Source organism: Vanacampus margaritifer, chromosome 13 (genome assembly GCF_051991255.1).
Source record: "Vanacampus margaritifer isolate UIUO_Vmar chromosome 13, RoL_Vmar_1.0, whole genome shotgun sequence".
Lineage (NCBI taxonomy): Eukaryota > Metazoa > Chordata > Actinopteri > Syngnathiformes > Syngnathidae > Vanacampus > Vanacampus margaritifer.
The window spans coordinates 5445835-5468927 of NC_135444.1; the positions used below are offsets into that span (position 1 = coordinate 5445835).

The window sequence follows — 23093 nt, forward strand, 5'->3', positions numbered from 1 at the left end:
AAAATAAGAATGTTTCTGCCTCATATTACACTTAATAGTTGTAACCCTAAATCCTAAATGATTATATTAGACATTTTGAATAGATTTTTTTTTAATTTGAAGGTAAAAAGTGATTTACAAAATAAATGAAGACACTAAATCCTACACGGCTATATTGACATTTTGAATTGATTTTTAAAAATTTTATTTTAATGTAAAAAGCACTTTACAAAGAGTTTTGTTAATTGCACTATATTAGGCAGCAACAGAATCGGCATCCTCAACTGGTCTATCATTTTCCCATCTTGGTTTCCAAAACAACTCACAACATATCTTAGCTGACAGATGGTTGGTATGGACTTAGTGGTGACTCGGTAAACTGTTACGTATTTTACACACAAGCGCATACTGCAGCCCGTATGATAAAGAAGCTCTGGTAAGAAATAGTGATGATATCACTTTGCTGCCAAGACTCAGAACATATCAACAACTTCTTAGATCTGTCCAGAGCCAGAGAGCAAGCGGTTTAAAGGATGGACGAGATATTCCTCACATCCTCTCTGAGAACAAACACACAGCTACCCACATCTGTCACAAGTCAGCACACACGCACACACGCACAAACACACAAATAGGAGGCGCTCACTTATTTACAGTACAAACACAAGTAGACTCACAACTTCACCTTGTGATGCAAGCACCATTTGGGCAAACAAGGCTTCTGTAAACACACACTCACACACTTGAGGATGCGAATACACAGAGAGACGTGCATTTTTCAAAGCAACCTGGGCTGTATACACAATACTTTTCATCGTAGCACGTCTGTGTTAGCTGCAAGGAATAGTGGTGAGAGACATAGTGCAGTTTGATGACTTGTGTGATTTGGTCCACCGTCCGCTGGACTTGAAAAGATAGCACGGCTGGCCAACGGCACCATAAATGACAACAGAGCAGCCAAGTCTCTCAACTTTTCGTTTTCTCAGGCATATGACAACTACCACCTCAGCTGTTTGTCAAGACACTTCCAAACCTCCCCCTCAAATGAAAATAGTTCAAATTTATTACAAATTTCATAATCAGGTGCTGTTGTGTCAGTGTTTTAGAAAATCATTGACATCAAATATCTTAAAGCTGCCCGAAATAATCATACATTGAAGTATAATAAAATTCTGCACTGGAGGAAACAAGCACATGAGCTGAAAGCAAATGTGTATTCCTATGCAATTATTTTTCAGTTTTAACTAAGAAGGCAGCATAAAAGAAAAATATATATCAGAAAAAAGATGGTGTGCCACTCAGCACGTATGCACATTCCTTTCCATTCCATGCTGACCTGCGCAATTTAGCTCAAGGTGACGTGTTGGGAACATATAGGGAAGAGGTCAGGTAAAGATGGCGCACAACCCTAAGTTGTACACTGTAAAAAAAAAAAACTAAAATAACAGAATTTTGAAGTTTATTTTTATTCAATTTTTACAGATTTTTCCAATAGTTTTAAAACGTCATTTAATTTTCAAAAATAGACTGTGATCTGTAATGCTGAATGTAAAATAACATGGAATCACTGTAACTGTGAAAACGAACAATATTTCTGTTATTTTACCGAAAAAGGCATTAGAAATACGTATATGTAAAATATAATCACAAACAGACCCAAAATTGCGCAAGCAGCGATCCACACATCTGTTTTGAAATTGATAATGTGATAATGTTTCTCATTAAACATTAAAAACAACCTGAAAATAAGGCAACATCTTGTTGAAATTACACCTACAAACTGTATTTATTTATTTTATTTATTTCGTTTGTGTCACTAACTTTGTGTATGATATTGTATTTTGCTCCTAGACCTATGAATAGGCAAAGTATTGCTTGACTCAAACACCACTGACAATGAAATTTCCAATGTTCTGAAAGTGTAACATGAATGTAACATCATCGGTAATATGTGAAAACACTTGTATCCATTTTTTTCATTTCAATTTTTACATTTTTGGGATATCTGTATTCAGTTTCATCCTAAAAACTTCTTTTTTTATGACAAAAATGGACAAAAGTGTTTTTCACATAGCAGCGACCTTATTATAATTATGCCTGTTGTTTACTTAATGGACTCTAATGAAAGAAGTTTCAACCCCGAAAAAAAAAAAAGAAAAAAAAAAGAAAAAAAAAAAGAAAGAAGTTTCAACCAACAATATCACATGAAGAAGTCTTTCCAAACTACTGCATTCACTGAAGTTTTTTGAATAATATATTTTTTCCCCAGTGCCAGCCTTGTTTGGCTGCTTTGTCATGCAGAATAGAGAATCTTTATTCATACCGTTTTACGCCAGGAGGGTGACTTAAAGTAACTTGTTAACAAGTTCCAGTTTCGTCTCATTTGTCCAAAGGACCATCTCCCAGAGGCTTTGTGGCCTGTCAACATGCAATGGCAAATTCCAGTCTTGTCATTCCAGTCTTTCAAGTCAGATGCTTTCACACTGTCACCCTTAAGTTTGTTTTAATCAAACTCTAGTTCACCTTTTAGCAGTTTGTGAGTTTCAGTTGAAAAGGCAAACACAACAAACGAACTCTGGTGCTGACCAAATGAACAAGTCAGAGACATACAAGAAAGCTGCATTCAGCCTTGGACAAAGTACAGTACTTGTGGTCCAGTTCTTAGTCCATAGGTGTGTTTACTATGAATGTCACTAAATACAAATACTGTATGTACCTACCGTGTATTTATCTCTCCCTGAGCTTGTGACTGTTTTCTACCAGTACTCTTGCTTCCTCCCCAGCTCAAACCCATATACAGTGTAACTGTCCTGTCCATGATCTAGCCCAGGGTTGTTCAAACTTTTCCTTCAGAGGGCCACATTCAAAAAAATGCAAGGACCACTCAGATTATTTTTTATTTTTTACTTAATTCATCAAACACACTAAAATCAGTCAATCAAGCAAATCATTTATAGCTATATTACAGTGTTTTTTTTTAAACTGCTACCTGAATAGCTTTTTATAAGACAGTTTGTGATTTTATAAGATTTTGGGATGGTCAAGACCCTGTAACGCAACCAGAAAATATCAGCTCCTACACTGAACAGCAGCCAGATCTCATTTCAACATTCAGAAGCAAAGAGGAGCAATCTGTCGCAGTTACTTGGGAATCTTTCATATAATATTCTCACAATTTGGACCTTGACACAGCGCACAAAGTAGCGGAAACCATTTTTGCTTGTGTTATGCAGAGAAATTTTGTTTAATTGTAAATAGTTAATTTGCATATTTAGAAAAGCTCAGTATATATACAGTATCTAAAACAAATGTGTTAGTAGCAGATGACATTTTTCATATTGGCGGGCCGCAAATAGCCCCTCGGCCATAGTTTGGATATGCCTGGTCTACCCTACTGCTCACCTGAGGTCAGCTGCGATAGGCTTCAGCATCCAATGACACTGAACAGACAATATATAAAGATAATTTTTTTTCCTTTATAATGTACCTATTTATAATATACATAAAACAACAATGACAAAAACAAAGAAATTAGTGAATGGCACAATCATTTTTTAAACAATTGTTCTCATAGGGAAAATGTGTTGGAAAGTGTTGGATGAGGTCATTTGTACGTATTGAATTTAATTCAATGGTTATAGGAAATGCTGTTAAAATGACAAAATAGAGTGCTTGTCATCCAGTGCTTGATCTGTATAAGTGTATAATGATGCTGATATGCAGTTTAAATAACAGTGTGAAAACAAGCAACCCAAAAGAGCTCATCAAGTGGATATACTTAGGATGCCATTAACAGCTTTTGAAAAACTCTGCACATCAATTCACAAACGACATAGTAGGCACAGTATGAATATGAAGAAGGTGAAGGTAACATTGTATCGGCAACTGTTAAGAACACACTCTAATTTCAGCAAGGTTGAACACATGATGTAGTGACTATGGCTTTAAGTGTTTACACAGGTGGGAAAAGATTAATGCATGCTAGGTCATACAAACTATAAACATTTTGACCATGGCAGAAAATGTGCTGACTTTGACAATATTTCAAATTATAATTAGAGTAGAACCTTCAAATTCAAATATCTGAAAGGATGTTGTATTTTGAATTGAATTGAAGTTTTTAGGAAAAAATGTGCCGTAGACCCCGGACAAAAACTTGAAAGTCAAACAATCATTATGTGCGACCTCACATCAGAACACAATGTCCCTCACGAGTTCAGTCAACAAACAAGAACTGCTAGCTTTGCTGCTTGTAGCGTTAAACAACCAAGTCAATCTTTCGCTATCTGCCTATTTCTAAAAACATTTTGTCTCTGAGCGAGCCATTTGCTGAATTGTGAGGTCAGTTTATGAAGTGCAACCTCCATTAGTGAAAATGTTTTATTGTCTTTACGGGCGCTGGCCTTTTTTGCACATTCAGGATTGTGCTTCGTCCAGGCAACGTCATTTGTCTTGTCTCAACTTCCTGGCTCTATCCCCTGTCACCATGGTGATAAAAGTCTTACTTGCCTATGGCAGGCAGTTAATGGGGCAGAATGAGAAAAAAACGAGACTGATTAGAAATAACGTGCTAATGCGTGATATAATTCTTGATCCTTGGGGAATTTTGACATGTCATGATTTATGCCTTTTTTTTTTTGGAAGATTGAGTTTTGGTCTTGGTTGTGTTTTAATTTGAGATTTTTTTTTTAAATCGGAGTTAATCGCATGACTTCAATAATTAACTCAGAATTAATCGAAAATTAATCGCACATTTCTCAATTTATAATAAAGTGTACAATATTTTTTTCCTAAGTTTTCATACTCTTGTTAACATAAAAGTGGGAAGAAAAGTTAACCTAATAGAAATATGGTTGCTATTTTAGTCATTGAATCAGTAATTTCAACAATAACAATTCATACATTTTTCAAAAAATTTTACAAATAGGTACTGTACTGTAAAAAAAAACAAAAAACTAGCGTGACATTGATTTGTGTCATTTTTCTGTCACTACATGGCATAATTGCGTTTGTAATACAATGGTGACAACTCAGTGCATTTTTTTTTTCATATTAAGAGCTGGCTAATTTTTTAACATGAAGTAACTTCTGCACATTTTAAAAAGTGTAAAATACAACTTGGCCCCAGTCCCCTCAAATACATGCATTGTTATTTAATTTATTACTGCTAAATTGTGTGATAGCGACTCCTTTGAACGACGTTGAATGCTTTTATTTTGTTAAGTTCTCAGATGCGCATTGATTGTAAAGTGACCTCACTTTAATGCAAGCCTGAAGCCAGAGCCGCTCTGCTGCGAGCGAGCCAAGAATGAGCACGACTTTGTTACACTTACAAGCTATTTTCTGGAGTTGCTGAATAAAATACGCCTCACATCTAAAGATCAAGTGGCTTGGGGTCACTCCAACTGACAACTCCAGCAGACAATGAGTCGACTTGTGAACAGCATGTGACGTCATTGTCAAGCTGTAATTGATGCTCAAGGGCACATGACGAGTTATTGAGATGTTGAATTTTTTATTTTGTGGTGTACCTACCATTATTGTTAACTTTTTGTTTCAATAAATTGTTTGAGATGAGGAAATCACCAGTAAATCCTTCTACTTAAATGTCCTATTTTCCTGATATGATATCACTGTATCGTGGACTTTTTACATTTTCCATAAATTTCGCCTGGATGCCAAATATCCCTAACTTTTTGTGAGTAGTGGATCTTATTTCATTTATTTTAGAACTAAGAAATGGAAAAGTAGGCTGAGCAAAGGTATTCAATCCATCCATCCATCCCTCTATCTCTCTCTCTAACCAAGGTATAACTTGAAACTGGTAGCCATCCCATGCCTGATGAACACGTGATTTTAGGTTACTGGGGGAGAAGTAATGTAGCGGCAACAGGCTTGTTTCCACCCCAAAATATAAAAAAAATGTAATACACAAACACATGTGCAGGTTATTGAAACATGTCATGCAGCAAGAGCTGAAGCTTTAATCACACATTGAAGTGACGTGGATAGTATGCAGTGACAAGAAATGATGGCAAACAAAATAACTGCATGTGACGCAAATAAGAGGTGAACAATTACTAACTTTGAGCAATGCGGCTTTAAAACAAATAGAGAAGCTTCCTGCAAAGTGAGTCAAAGGGTGAATCAGTTTTGACACATACTTTAGCATATGCTGCTACATTCTTGTTTTTTTTTGTTTTTTTACACCACAAGGCCATGTGACCACATCAGCACACATAATTACTGAGTTTATGCTCTTGCTTTTGGAGTTACTTAACAAGTAACCCTTTTCGTATGCTTGTCATACTTGATTTTATATCATTTTCATGTGTTACTTATGTCAGCAGTTTAGTCACCTTTCTGCTTATAGAAGAAGAAAAATGAAAACACGTGTCCCAAGAGAACTAAAATGAGATTCACCTGTGCACTTACGTATGATAACATTGTGTTAATGTGTGCATTGTGTGGGCAGACACAATGAACGTTTGTCTCACTGCATCCTATTTTTCTACTTAGGGCTTACGCACACATTCATAGACACAATTACACACACGCGCGCGTGCGGACAACTAAATGTAGACACAGTTCCTCTTGGCTTCCGTCAAGTCCCAACAGTTAATGACAACAAAACAGGAACAATCTGATCTTCTCTTCCTGCCTCACACATCCTGCCCACCGCCGCCTCCTCCTCTGGCAGATCGACAGAGATACGAGCGATGAGAAGAAAGAATTAAGATTTTCGGAAAAGAGCTGAAAAAGCAGACAGCGTTTTCTGTACATCTACACTTGATGTGACAGATCATGTTCAAGTGAGATGAACATGTTAAACGACGTGCCGTTGTCAATTGTCAGAAGAAACTCAAAAGGCCAAATGCAACTCAAAGATATAAATGTAGCGAAAAATATAATGAAATAGATATGTAAAATAAATAACTACTCAATGTTAAATAACTGTGACTATATTACTTATTCAAGTTACAAATACTACATAAACATTTGCTCCTTGTGTTGCATTTTATTTATAATATTAATTATTTTAATATGTCAGGTCAAGAAACCAACATTACTCCATCTATCAAAGATCCAACTATCCAAGTGAATAAGTAAAAATACAGTATCAACAAACACTAGTTATCTAAGTTGAGTGGAGCAGAATAATGTTACAACCAGCAATTGTGAGCTTGTAACATACATGACAGATGTAGTATTTTACAAAAACAAATGGCTGCACACAGCAAGTATTTCTGCTCACAGACTTTAAACATGGATTACTTAAAGAAAAAAGACATGATAGAAACTCCACAAACATGAAATTCCAAATTAAATTTTGCAGAGGCAGAAACTGGTTTAAAGGATTTAGTTTATTAATGAAAGTACCATGTGTTATAATCACTTAAGTGTTACACAAACATTGACATCAGCAAGGATGAAATGTTTTCATAATTCTAATTCAATAATTGTAAATATAAATTTAAAAGATTCTGAATTGTCTTTAAGTCCAATTAGTCAGGTCTTTCAGAAATGTAAGAAAATACTTTTAAATTCATGTGAACAATAAGAAGAAAAATAAAAGACCTTTAAAATTCTATGTTTTAATAAATTTATGGGAAAATGAGATAAAGTAATCGATTTGTAGTTTTATGAATCAATATCAGGCTCGACAGCCAAAATACCAAATATCAGCCCAGACTATTATCAATCCATCACTCATCACTAGATTTAAATAGCATTCAATGGCTACAAAATATGTAATTTAAGAAACATAAGAAAATTTTACTTCCTTGTGCATATCAGGCCATTAATTTTGGTAAAAAAAATACCTTCCTTAGCGGAAGCAATAAAGATATGCGTCACATACTTAAGAAACTTGTTTGTCTTTACAGGAGGTCTGAACACACAAGGGTGATTTCATCGACACACACACACAGCACCTGATGAGCTGCGGTTCTGATGGAGGAAGTGAAAACTTGGTCCATCTGCTTTGACAGGAAGTCAACAGAAGCCACAGAAAGGCTCATTGACGTCAATCAGAGCCACAGGAACACCTCCCAACACCACACGCACGCACGCGCGTGTACGCACACATATGCGTGTGCACGCACGCACACACACACTGTGTCAAAATAAGCCCTCATTCAAGTCCCATCTTGTCAAACCACAACTCCACAGATAAGAAATGCTAAAAAACATCATAGCATCATTCCATGGCATACTCCTCATATAGCACATTAAAATTACAAGCAGAAGTGAATTTGAGAGGATGAATTGGAGGGTTACAAAGGCAGAGACTTTGTATTCATTACCTTAACTGAAAGGCCCATGTAAAATAATGTAAAATGTGACATACTTGACTAATCACCCTTATTGCCATTATTGACTACTTACAATTCCTGATTTTAGTCTAACCTGTTTCCCAGTTAAATGTAAAGCACATTAACTTTTCAAAAACTAATCTGAGCGTCTGCGTGTTCGTGTTCACACGTTGAGACGCTGCCTTTCACTGACGTAAATACATGAACGGTGTAAAAATCACATGCTGAAAGAAGGGAGCTTTCTGTTATCGTTTTATCAGATAGTACATATGCTTGAGCTAGTTTTGGTTTGGTTAATGATGTTGCTGACAAAGAAATTCAGACTACAACGCAAATGGTATTTCAGGTGAAAATTGTCACATATGCGATTATGTGACGAAAAAGACAATCCAATGTAAGTATGGGCATGTCTGGGGTACATAAAAAAATACACCAGCTAAATAAAGATGAGTTCATATTGTTGGACAATCCAAACTTTCATTGGAGCTTCTTACCTGGGAGGCACACTTTGGTGACTGTAGGCTGATTTGCGGCTGCAGGAGACCTCCTGAAAGAAGGAAAAACAGCAAGAACAAAATATTTGTTTGGGTAAAGATTGTGGGCCTTTTGGATAACTGTTTAATATATGAAATTTAGTGAATAGCAATACAGTGCAGCAGATAAGTGATGTAACTAGAAAAATTCCCACGGAAATTTTGAATGGGACTGCTGACTCTTGTAAATGAGCTGAACAGTTTAAAATTTAAATGACTGGAATTGCTCAAGAAATGTGGAAGTTAACCATAATCAACATCAACTAAAAATATCTCACTGTCCCTTTAAGAAAAATGCACTTTCACGCACACACATTTGACTTTGTAAATGAGCTGAACAGTTTAAAATTTAAATGGCTGGAATCGCTCAAGAAATGTGGAAGTTAACCATAATCAAAATCAACTAAAAGTATCTCACTGTCCCTGAAAATGTATTTAAATAAATTTAAATGAGCTGAACAGTTTAAAATTTAAATGGCTGGAATCGGTCAAGAAATGTGGAAGTTAACCATAATCTAAAAATATTTCACTGTCCCTTTAAGAGCGCACACCCATTTTTGACTTGGAGCCGTCACGCGCCCCACATTCCATTGAGATTGTATGAGAGACGCACCCCTTGAACAAAAGCCTCTCACGACTTAACGGTTCAAGATACAGATTCAAGAAATAGCTCGTTAGAACGGCAAGGGTTTGGAGAACACGAGCATGTTCTCATTTTTTTAATCGGATGAAAAATGACCAAATGAGAGCAGGTTGAAAACTTATGATTTATCAGAAATGAAGAGCGAAAGGCGCCTGAATTTAACATGGAAGAGATAGACGAGTTGGTCCAACTTGTCCTCGCTAAAAGTGAAAATAAAGGTACTAAATGACACCTTAGCCAAATAAAAGTTAGTTTGTCTGAAAGAAGACACTCGTGACTACAAAATGTGAGAATATGATGTCTAGTGAGCAAAGATTGTGGCCATGGTGACGAGTTGAAGTGAAACTTTTGCAAATAGAGGTAGACTTTTCTTTTTTCCCGCCACTCTAAAGTTAATTGGTCAACAGAGTGCCGTAGAAGCCTAATTCACTCACTGTCTTTGAACCCGCACAGGGGGGAGAGCTTTCATTCCTTAAAAAAGATTTCGACACTGCGCTAAAGATGGGAAAAATTCCTACAAAATGAGCTAAAATTCGTATCGGTCGGATAACGTATGCGTGTGCAGCGTGTCTTGGAAAAAGGTGCTTGATGTGTGATTTTGTCTTTCCATTTCCCATTCATTCCTATGGCACTTTTTGGGGTAGTTTTTGGGGTATTGCGTCGCCATGGTAAGTGGGAATTTCTAGAAAAATAATGCCGCACCGAGTCAGATCGAGCCGCATCGTTTGATACCTCATTTGTCCCGGTGCGATCTACGGTACGGGCCGCATTCTTGCGGAAAAATCGGTGGAAGATTAAAAAATAAAAAGAATATACCCATTTTTCTAGGATAGTAATATGTGCTGCTTGCTACGCTCAGCAGTCCCATAATTAGTATTACTGGTGAAACAAATGTCACGCCAGGTTGAAAACTTCAACTTGATCACCCACACACAAAAAAAAGGAAAAAAAATGTTTATCAAGTTGCATTGTCTTCCTCAAGCATATCTTTAAAGGATGGTTAAAAACCTCATATTAAGATTACCGGTAAACATTTATGATGTTTATATTGATATTGTTGCTACATAGTGGATCATTCCTTGTGAAACATGGAGGAAGTAGTCCTGCTTTTGTACAAAATGATGAATGGGCAGTGCCCAGTCAAAGTGAACCTAGCAAAAAGTTTGTTTCTTGCTACCATCCCATGGTCTCACTGCCGCTGGTATGACTAACAACATGAGACTAACCCGGTTCATGCCCATTTATTGTTTATTGCTTCTTGTGTCATCACAATGTCCTGTTTCAGCCAGGTTGTTTTGGTGATAAAGTTATTTCAGTCTGTAGGCCTCTCTGAAAACGCATTTTTTTGGGCTATTTTCCACAGCGAAAAATGTTGGGCGACTATCATGTCCTCAGTGGGTGTTTGTCTGTACAAAAATTGACAAATAGTGAACAAACTCCAAGAGAAAGTCAGAAGCTTGAATGAAGTTAAATTACCTTTACTGTTGTCTTCATTCTCTTGACAATAGTATTTTGTAAAAGAAAAAAAAATGTTTTTCCTACACACCATGAAAGGCAATGGTGAGAAACTGGAGCTACACAATGGCTTTATGAAATGTAGAAATTAGCGTATGTTTTAGCAAACTCCTTGCACCATGAATCATGAGGTGTCATGTATATCTAACTATCAGAAGAAAAGCTGGAAAAAAGTAAGAAACTTATTACGCTAAAACCACCAGCAGAGGGAGGCAAAGAAACACAAATACATGCTAGCTCTCACAGGACATGACAGTGACGTATTGGCCCGGTTGGGACAGCATCTGATGGTAGTCAGACAGTGGCGCACTGGTTCCGGGCCACTGTGAATGTCGAACCCGGCCTGCTCCTGACTGTAATTCATTAACTGTCGAACCTATCCTGAGCAGATTTGTTGAGTGCTGTAAGCAACTAAGATGCTTTTGTAATTATGAGGCAGTCACAGCACCCAGAACATGCTCAGAATTCACAGAATTGACACAAAGATGCCAACAGGTATCGGTTCAAATTTAGAATCTCCTAGATGCGAAAAATACGATCAACTTACTACGATATAGTAAAATCCCTATGAGTCCATTATATACAGTTGGCTATTTTAAGTCCAGGCTCCTTTAATTATATTGTTTAAATACACACAAATCTATGTCAAACCTTCTAATATAACAGCATACGCATCTTTTTATTTGTTTTTTATTTTATTTTATTTTTTACCCTCAATGTTTGTCTTAGTATCTTTGAATGTAGGTCGGCCACACTGAAGAGATGCAGACAAGAGAATGGTATGGCTTGCAGCATACTTCAAAACACTGCGGAAAAAAAAGCATGGCTGCCCAACATACATATTTTTAGTCTCTCTGCACCAGCACAAGGTGTGATATTGACAACTGCTACTGTCACTTTGGATCACGATTTAGTGTGGCGCTCATCCAGGTGTGAAAACAAATGTCTGCTTTTTACTGCACTTCTAAATGACAGGAATTGAAATGCAAATTGGCCATTAACTCATTTACTCCCAGCCATTTTCACCGAAGCAACCCCCTTTGCTCCCAGCTGGTTTGCTGGATTTTGACTGACTTTTGCAAGGCCCACAGAATATTGTATTATGTTGCTATAAAAACATGGAACCTACCAAAAGAAAGATTAGAGTCTCTTCTTTCATCAGGAAGAAAGTACATTTATATCTGCTTCCGTTTAGCAGCAATTAGCATTAGAATATAGCTCAATTTCATCATTATTCACAAATCTGTTTAGAACTGTGGGTTAATGAGCTTTTTTTCAATATGGCCCTGGCTGATCTATTTTGCTCTGCTGTCACCTGCTGGTCGTTTTTGTAACTACTACCATTTCTTCAACTGTTTTCTGCAGTTGAGAGGCTGCACCAAAGGCTTCTCTGTATGCTCTAGCAAAATTTTAAAAACGTATAAATACGTCTTTGGTACATTTACAACGTTTAGTAGAACGTATTTATACGTTTTTGGGGGCGAATGAGTTCAAATGAATGCCGAATCAGAGTTTTGGGATTCAAGTGAGAATGAATCACAGAGCTGCCAACCTATGTAGAAATTCACTTCCATAATAATTTTGCTGAATTTCCATACTTTTTTCATATAATCATTTTTACCACAGGGCAGTTATTGCTGTAAATGCAATAGGATAAAAATAAATATGCATGCTATTCAATTGTATACCATAATCATTACTCAACAAAAATAATTGTTAATAAATTATGGCTTCCAAATTAGTTATTGTAATGTATTTACTACATCAAACTTACAGTGTACGGTAACGGTGTACATAATTGTAGCCTTAATCAAAGAATGTGAGATTTCACCGTGCCATCATCCACAATATCGGTCTACGGATGAATTAGCCATTATGGATTCTGTTTTCAACTGTATTAAAGAAAACATGTCTCTTAAAACACATTAATCAGATGTAAAAATTTAAACTCAGCTAAAACTCTATAACACTTAACTCTAGTTTTGCAAACATACAAATAACCGTGTTGCTAGAATAGATTAGACAATTTAAGCACAGACAAAATGGGTTTCTAATTAGTGCAATGTATTTATTGGACAAACGGCTTCTCCTGCGTGATTTTTCTATTTCCAGTATCCACTGTTGCTGGTGAAACAATGCACATTTTAATCTTTTCTTATGTATATACACTTTTGATATTGATATATTTTTTTAGGCCCGTCCTGGTTGGTTGACATATATGTGGTGACATACTAATTGATTTCCTGTCCTATGTAGCTGTCTGCTGAATATGTCAGACTAACAGACACCAATGTAACTTTGTAAAGCTTGTTACTACCATCTTGTGGTGACTTTATAAATCTACAGACTCCTAAAATGAACAGGGTTTTCAGTTTATGGGTGGATTTGTTTGTATGCAGGAAGTAGAAAAAACGCAGTTACATGGATTAAACAATTTTAAAACGTTTTTTATGTTTAGTTTTTGAAAATAATCAGAACTATATTAACTGTTAAAACAATCAATTGAATAATTATTTTAAATATAAGTTTAGATTCAGCTTCTTGTGAGTTGAAAATTACTCATTTTATTTTGTGTGTTCTAATGTGCGAGTGTTGCCCTCAAGGTGTTTTTAAAATACAGTTTTAACTTAAATAATGTAAGCCAGAGAATGAATGACTTACTTGCTGGATGCACACTGGACATTGGTCAGTACAGTGAAGTTATTCCTCACACTTCGAAGGCTTGCCAGGACCTGGACACATAAGAGAAGGATTTCCATTAGTCTTCCGACATGCATTTATTTAGTGCTAGCTTTTGGGTAATTCACTATACAGTATAGTTCATTATTTAACAAACTGGTTGATCTCTAGTGTTTGATTCAGTATACAGTTATACAGTACAATAATTGAAATTGTGTGTGAAATTTTGCATTTTAACGTACAGTACAGTAAGTAGTTAGGTGAAATGCTAGCTCATAGCTTGTTATAATAATAATAATAATAATAATAATAATAATAATAATAATAATAATAATAATAATAATAAAAAGCACAGTTTGCATGTTCCGTCATATTTCCCAAATATTATTTTTAGGTTATTTGTAAACTCTTAAATCAGTGTTTCTTAACCTGGGGGTTCGATCAAACACCAGGGTTTCGGTGAATCAGTCTCAGATCTTTGGTGGAGGTCAAGACACACACCAGATTAAAATAATTCATGATGATACACCCCGCTTTGCTATCATTGGCTGCAGGTGATCACGTGACATTGCTTGGCCCAACTGTGCTGCAGGGAATTAAGTACACTCAGTAGTCGACTTGTGGCTGTTGTGATGGCACATTGTATGATTTATTTATTATTGTAATCACTTAATATTATATCGAGCAAAAAAAGAAAGTGGTCGGATGAATTTGTGCAATATGAATTCACATGAACAGAACGTATGGTGTTCCACAGGGTTCATTTTTGGGGCCTCTGCTGTTGTCATTGTATCTGGTGCCACTGGATTCCATCTTAAGAAAATGGCAGTGGCTGTTTGGTGCTATAAGTGCGCTATAAATATAGAGCTGAGTTTGATGATGGGGGTCAGCATCCGAACTGCATGAATTACAATGCCAAGTTGAGCCATTCATTTCCAGCACAACTAGCTATCTAGCTAAACTAACGGGACATTTCCTTATACAGCATGGAGATGAGAATACAAAAACACAACACTTTCTGAATTCAAGGTGATGAGAGCCAGATTTTATGAAATGGCTACTTTCTCTGATCATTTTGTTCAACAATAAACCCTATTTCTATGTCTTGAATTTGAAAAAAACTAACATACAAAAACATATTTTATGTTTCAATGTTTTTTTGTTTTTAAGGGTTCGGTGAATGCACATAAGAAACTGGTGGGGTTCAGTACCTCCAACCAGGTTAAGAATCACTGCTCTAAATAAACCATGTGTGTGAATCAATATACCAAAGTTAACTTAATTTACTTGCATGACATTTAATAATTTTAAATATTGCATAAAGTCGACTTCAACCACCCTGACTCGAACAATTACGACCTGCTATGTGTCTATCAAGTGTCAAAGGGTGAGTACAGATTTGATTGTTTTAAGTTTCATTATACTACAGTTAACTTTGTTTTATTATTCCAGTCTGTTCAGCTAATAAACGTTAAGGAGGTTTGACGCCGGAATGGCTTGCTTGAATTATAATTATTTCCTGTGGGGAAAATGTGTTTGTGTGAATTCCAAACAAATGACAGGACAGCCATCAGTTTCCTGCAATTGAATGTGTTTGACCTGAGAAGTTCCACAGTAACAGATTTAACTGAATTTTCAACAACAGATGGGGAAATATTTACCTGAGCAAAAGGCGTCACGATCAGGTCATCACCATGTCTGGAAGGACACAGAAACGTGTACTAAGAAATGTGTTCAAATTCAGTGTAAGCACTGAATGCTTTGCTCTTGATAGTGCTTTAACCACATTAGCCATGGACAGAAACTAAAACAACCCAGCCAGTTTCATCACTGTGATGAAGAGACAAAGATGGACTCCAAAGAGTGTGGGAGGGAGGTCATAATTCGGAGTCTTCAATTCTGGGGGATATGTGACCCTGTAAGGCATTTTGTGCAACGACTAATCTATTTTTGTAAACTGAGAAAGAGCAAGACACTTCAAATCATTGTCATGCTGTCTGGAACCACATATTTATTACTGAGGGGATATTTACAGGCATCGCCACTCAGTATCTATCAGTGGATCAACATCAGGGTCAAAGTACGACAAAGTATCATCATTCTTCTGACAGCATATCAAAAAGTGGTACCGCAAAGAAAAAATAAAATACAATTTTAATAATAAAAACTGTAATAATGTTGGCTTTACACAGATTTCTTTTAAGACAGAGTGTGGCATTTCCTCAACAAAAATGTAGTTATTGATATACCATTAATAATATTGTCAAAGGAAACCAGCCACAAATAAGAGTGAAAACAAAATGTTTATTGCTTTGAATTTAAATAATGTTGAAGGCAAAACAGCATCTTATGACAAGAGGAAAAAATTCACTGAATTGGTGTGGTTACAGAAAACTGCAATCTGTGGATTATGTCAAGGATTAAACAGTCCGTAAATAAACATAAATGTGTATTTGGAAAAAAAGATATGCTTGCAGTATACTAATCCGTGTAAATCCAAAGAAATTGTGCAACACACACAAAAAAAACTGTGATAAGATAAATAAACGTTTGTTTATAAATTAAAGTAACACCTCTCTGACAGTGTCAATCAAAACTGAAAATTATTATTGTAACAACAAATGTCACTTTATTCAATTGTGCAAGTGTGCCTAAACTGCGGTTAGGGACTGTGCAGCACTTTCATATTTCTACTCACAGCTCAGAGGCGATGGAGGAGTTCCGTGACATGGACTTGGGTGAAAGATCATAGTCGCTGTCCGAGCGATACAAAAAGGACTCTCTGCGCTGGCTGTGACTTGGGAAGTTGGCGTGGAGGACGAGTCCGGAGCCGGGGGAGGCCTGAGGGTCCAGAGGACTGCAGCTGGCTGAAGGGCCATTCTCCACATCAAAACTGGAAATAGAACAGCAAACTGATTCAGATCTTTTTGTTGTCATCCATCATTTGGCATTTAGATGAAGATATAACAATGATTACAATATTTTATGGACTATAAGGATTGAATTATCCAAACGATGCTTTGACATTGAGATTATCCGATGTTTTTAAAAAAATAATAATAATAATAAAACACTCTGTGGTCTTGGATAACTTTAATTTACTGGCTGAGGATGAAACAAGTGGAGTGCAGATTGATTAATGTGTACGATCATTACACGCAGTTGCGCTCTCAATTATACACACATGCACGGGTAGACTTGACCTGGTAAGGGGGGCGCACTAACACGCTACAGTGCACCGTGCTTATTCAGTGATGGGCATTAGTGAGATTTAGGCGAGTGTGTTCAGGTAGACAAATGAAAACACTTTTTTTTTCATGTATCAGTGCTTTATCACAGCCCCTTGTTTAATGAATAAACATGAGCATGACAATTCTCTAAACCTTTGAATGTACATATGCATCTTTTAATTTTTTTCAGTTATTTTTGCAAAACTTGCTGTTTCAAACAAGGACCTGAATTGCAAAATTGACAACAGGTGTTTGATCCAAGAATTGATCAGTACATTCCTTGGTTCAATTAGAATTGGTATTTGAACAGTCATCGTCATAACGCCTTTCACATTTTGTCACCACAACACACCAAGACGACTCTTAACAACGGATCAACAGTATCTCGTGATTTCGAAGGTTCAAATTGGAAGATCTCAAAGGTATGTGGCTACTGAACTTAGAGCATCACTGAGTGACATTAGCAGGTTGCAACACATTTGGCTACGCTTACATGCAGTCAATTTTTGGGTTAAGATGAAATTGGAATATTCCCATCTAAACCCCGACATCATTTCGCAAATAGACGTGATTTCTGCTTTTTACTTTCTACCGTCAATAAAAGAAATTTCATGTCACTTACCACACCTTATTTATTATAACTTATATATATGACTGGACTGTCAATTCCGCTTACTGGCGGACATCTTACGTTGCCACTCACTCAAGCCACTTAACATTAATACATTGATTTTTCTGCCGCGTTTTTATGTTATTTTCTGCCTCTACAACGAAAATGCCAGTGTGTATGGCATTCAATTGTACCAATAAGTCTGGGAGAAGCGCTGCATGTAAGTTTCAATGCTATTATTTTTCTCTTAGAAGGTATATCTTCAGGTGCTACTGAAAGATTCATCTGCATCATGTTGTCAGAGTCATTAACAGTGCATTTTAGCAAAAGAAACTGAAAATAATGCAAAAACGCTGCAACGAAATCAATGTATTCAAGTTAGGCTCACCTAGCACGTGGCAACGTAAGATGGCCGCCGCCCATTCAAGTTGTTCCTATACTCAAAAGACCAATTCTTGTGAATAGAGCATGTACAGAATACAAAGGAGGTATCCCGATATGTGTTTATATGATGAAATAATAGGTTAAAAAAAGGTATCTTATTCATTTTTTAAAACCCAGATGTTTTTACGCATTTACATATCCTTTCAAAACCCGAATATTGTATTGCCAGTAATCAGTTTTTAAGATCTCCCTGACTGCATGTAAACATAGTCACATATACAGAGACCGGAAGAGTTACAGAAAAGCATAGAAGATTTCCATGACGCTAGGTCTATGTCAAATGTGGCAAACTTATTGCTTTTCCTTGAGAGAAAAGAGAGGATACATGTTTTGTTTTTTGTTTTTTGTCTTAGGCTTATACTGGACTGGTCATTACAGAGCAAGTACAAAAGATCAACAGCAAATGCATGTGCACCATACAGTACACGTTCATACATGCATGCCTGCACTTTGCACCAACTACTGAACGCTTGGCTGCCTGTGCCCTCAAGTCAATCTCCTGTTTTATGTCAGACAATCACATGCAGACTACACAGTTAAACATCACTCACTCACACATTCACTCACCCACACACGTACGCATTCATGCGTGACACACACATGGATGCAAAAACTTGACTGTATAGGCCCCTAAAAGGATTGTTAAATTGATAATGGGACCTTTGAAAATAATCAGAAGTGGTGGAATTTGTAAAGTTAAAAAAACGACATTAAGGATTGTACCTCAGACTTATGATTCACTTGTGACTTGTGACTCGGCTCTCACAAGAAGCAATGATTAGTAAAGTCTAATCAGAAAAATGTAAATATATGAACATGGTGAGTGTGTTTGCACTTTCAGCCCATTTGTATTAGGGATGTCAATTTTTACCTCAACCATCAATCAAACTAATCATCCAATCATCAGCTTTATGTCTCTCTCAACCACTTAGAGCCCAATCTTTAAACCAAAAACTGTTATCGAATAGCTTTGCAGTTCTTCCGTAATTACCAAAAGGTAGGAACGTAATCATTGATCTTGTGGCTGTGTTTGCCCTGTAGTGTGCTTATCCAGACAAAAGAAGGATATCCAAGCATTTAGCCTTGGAATAGCAGCACAAAGACAGCTCTTGGGAACAAAGAGCTTTTTCTATGTAATAGGGTGTATTTGTCTGGGAACTCATTCTTACTCATATTACTCTCGCATGCTTTCTCATAAAGTTCATCTATGGAAAAACACGGTTGAGTGTCGCACGTCAACTATAGTGATGCAATAACGTGTCCTTCTAACAGAGGGCACGGGGTCTGTCTGTGTGCATCCAGACAGTATGAGAACAAGGGATGTTTATCTGACCTGATGGGCGGTCAAGAAGACCGTAGGCTGAAAATTTCATTACAAAGGTTCAGTCATGATTTGTCTAGGACAGGGGTCTGCAAACTGTGGCTTCAAAAGAATTAACAAATTGGATTTTTTTTTTTTTAAATTGTAATTAAATATTCAGGTCAAAAATGTTAAGTTGTCAGAAAAAGAGAGACGAATGATCGATGAATAAGAAGAAAAGCAGAAAATTACCATTAAAATTGCCAAAAAATGTCAGAGAATTGAATAAAAAATACAGAAAACAAAATGTTCAGAAAGTAACCATAAAATGTGAAAAAACTTAAGAAATCCACCAGCAAATATCTTTGGAATTGCCCCCACACCCCCCCCCCCCAAAAAAGCCATAAATAGTCCAAACAAGGCAGAGAGGCAGAAAATGACCATAATATGTCCATAAAATTGGCAAAAATGTCAGAAATTTGACAGAAAGTCAGAAAAGTCTAAAAATTTATAAAAAAAAAAGTATTAATATATAAACGAAAGGTAGAAGCAAATGAATGTCAAAGCATTGGATGCTACATATTTTTGTGTTAAAAGAACGGTTGCTGATGAGGGGTAAGTTTAAATCCGATTACAAAAACATGAACCAAAGAGTTAACTGTGTCATTTTGAATGACTCAATTACACATTTTTTATATTTCACAATACAAAGCCACTGTACAAAGCCTTTTAGGGAAAGTGTTATGGAGAAAATGCACGGACAAAAGGTTGCTTGCTAGAGTTTTTTGCTGTTAAAACAGGAAGTTCTCCCTCTGACCCCAAACAATTAGCTATGATGAAATTCAAGGAAGACATTTCGTTCCCACTTTCCGACTTTGTTAGTCAAATCTACTGGAATGACTGCAACATTAAACCTAAATTGTTGATTAATGAAATGACAAATTAGACAAATGTATTTGTATGTTTGCCTTTGTGAAGATTTTGTTCAGTTTTGATTTCCACTGTCAGAGAGATATCAATTTAACAAATATTTTTATTATTGTGGTGGCATACAGTCCCTTCCAAAGTATTGGAACGGCAAAGTCAATTCCTTTCTTCTTTTTGTATATTGAAGACATTTTGGTTTCTGATCAAAAGATGAATATAAGAAAAAAGCTCAGAACTCCAGCTTTTATTTCATGGTATTTATTTACTTTACATCTAGAAGTGTTGACTTAGGACAGGGCACCTTATTAGTACACGTGACTGATGGGTGTTGTCCAGTTGCTGAGGTGTTGCCTTTTAGATTAATTGCTTAAACATTAGATAGTGCTTGTTTTGGGCTTTGTGTTGTGCTAAGCAAACATGAAGACCACAGAGCTACCTGTGGAAGAAAAGGAAACCATTTTGAAACTGAAAGAAGAGGGAAAATCGATTAGAGCTATTGCACAAACATTGAGCATAGGCAATACAACAATTTCAAATGTGCTGAAAAGAAAGAAACTAATGGTGTAATGAGCAACAGATATTGAACAGGTCATCCAAGGGTTGATGAAAGAAACATTGTGAGAACTGTGAAGAAATACCCAAAGACAACAGTCAGTGAGATCACTGCTAACCTGCACAGGGCAGGGGTGATGGTATCACAATCCTCTGATTGAAGAAGACAAGATGCAAACCACTCATAAGCAAAAAAAACAAAATAAAAACAAAAACAAAAACTGAAGGCCAGATTGGATTTTGCAAAGAAGTACAGATATAAGCGATGAGACCAAGATTAACTTCTACCAAAGTGATGAAAAGGCCAAAGTATAATCTAAAACACACAAGCTCATCTTTAAAGCATGGTGGAGGTACATAATGACATGGCTCGGGCTTGCATTAATTCTGAAGTCTACAAAACCATTTTGTCTGGCAATTTAAAAAAAAAATGCATCCAAACTAATCAGAAGAAGCTTCATCTTACAACAAGACGGAACACAAGAAAGAACTTCACAAGGGGAGAAAAGTGGAAGGTCTTAGACTAGTACACTCTAAAAACAGTTGGGTCAAAAGTAACCCAATTAAGGATTAAATAAATGGACCGATCCACTTTATGGGTCAATTTGACCGCTGAAAGACCCATTTCTCGACCCAAGTAGAGGATCGGTCCATTTTTGACCCATAGTTTGAAATTTTTTTGACCCAACTGTTTAGAGTGTAGGGATGTAATGATATCCAAACATCACAATACAATATTATCACGATATGATAATTATTACAATATTGTGGGGAGGTTGACAATATAAAAAAAGGTCATAATATTGTAAAAAAAAAAAAAAAAAAAAAAGAGCTCATGCTAAAAAAAACACAATATTGTGCTTTTGTACACAGCAGCAATGCATATAAACAACCTACAATCTCTAATAACGCTTAATATTTAGGCACTTATTTGTTAATGCACGTACACATTGAGTTCCTCCACATATTGACTGACCATTAGCGTGGATTTTAAACATAGAAGGGCCAAAATATGCCTTGTGAAAATTAAAATGCATTAAAAAACTTGCCACCCTATAGGGTGCTAGAACTGTACAAATGGAATTCAACTTGACTTTTTTTTAACAGATGTGCTGATTTTACAGTTTTTTTTACGGTTGCATAAACACTAAAAACAAAATAATTCTGTAATAATCAACACCTTAAACTGAAGGAGCAAAACATTGGACCAAATTTTCACCACTATAAACACAAAGCCAGCATCACACTTTTTTTTCAGAACAACACACACATTGATTTGTGAAACACTGAACACACTTTTATACATTAGACACAGAGGTATGTCATAATGACACTTCCTTGCAAGTGATTCAAATGAAGAATTCATCATCACGCTCTGGAAAATCTTGATAAGGATACTCACCTATGTTGGAGGAGGGAGACATCTAAAACACACAGATTTTCTGCATCTCATGCGCATGGTTGTGCTAATTGTGTGGAGTGCTTTTAAAATCCGAGTCCTGTTTTGTATTTGGTGCTTAAGCAATCGAAAAAAAAACTGTAATATCATGACATGACGACGACAATATTGTGGCAATTTTAATATGACGATATCACGATATTGCCGTTGTCGTCATATCCCTAAAGACTAGTCAAGTCAATCACCGGACCTTAACCCAAAAGAGCATGTATTTTACCTCCTGGAGAGGACATTCAAGGGAGAAACCCTCATAAACAAACAACAACTGAAAGAGGCAGCAGTAAAGGTCTAGGAATGCATTTCAAATTAAGACTGCAACAGTTTGGTAAAGTCAATGGGTCGCCGGCTTCATATACATTTATTTCAAGTAAGTGTTATTCCACCAAATATAATGTTATTTATTTGAAGTTAATTTAATAATGTCTGTTCCAATACTTTGCTCACTTGAAAAGTGGACAGCTTCAAACAAAAGGTGCTCTGTCCTGAGTTGTTTAACGTAAAGACCATGAAATAAAAGCTGAAATTAAAAGAGCAAGGGCTAGGACTAGTCTAGATATGTATTTTTTTTACTCCCTTTTAAACATGTAAACTACTAAATGATGTGCTTTGTGTTTTCTCTTCTCTTATGCCCATTTTTTTTTACTACTACAATTATTTCTGTTACTTATCTATATGTTTAACAAACAACTAAACAACCAAAGAGCAAGAACCGACATACATACAACATAAAAATAGATGCACACATGAGGTGGGGTAATTAGTTTGGCGGTGTAATTAGTTTTGGTGATTTGGGCAAAATAAGAAATGAGAGAGAGAGAGAGGGAAAGAGAGAGCGGGAGAGAGAGAGAGAGCAGAAGAGAGAGAGAGAGAGAGAGAGATCCAAAAACGCTTTTTTGTTAAACCAGCT

The 23093-nt window shown here is 36.3% G+C and overlaps 1 protein-coding gene across 6 annotated transcripts in view; it reads right to left on the reverse strand.

The window, feature by feature from the left end:
- pde4ba (phosphodiesterase 4B, cAMP-specific a) overlaps positions 1 to 23093 on the reverse strand; it is a 185517-nt gene that overhangs the window by 41511 nt on the left and 120913 nt on the right. For all 6 annotated transcript variants that reach the window (XR_013296391.1, XM_077583694.1, XM_077583695.1 and 3 more), the window contains 4 exons: positions 16363 to 16557; positions 15326 to 15362; positions 13647 to 13717; positions 8789 to 8841 (listed from right to left, as the gene is read on the reverse strand). Coding sequence is in view for 5 of the 6 variants with exons in the window: in XM_077583694.1 (XP_077439820.1) it covers positions 8789 to 8841; positions 13647 to 13717; positions 15326 to 15362; positions 16363 to 16557 (356 nt within the window). In the remaining variant the exon portion in view is untranslated. The remainder of the gene's footprint in view (positions 1 to 8788; positions 8842 to 13646; positions 13718 to 15325; positions 15363 to 16362; positions 16558 to 23093) is intronic.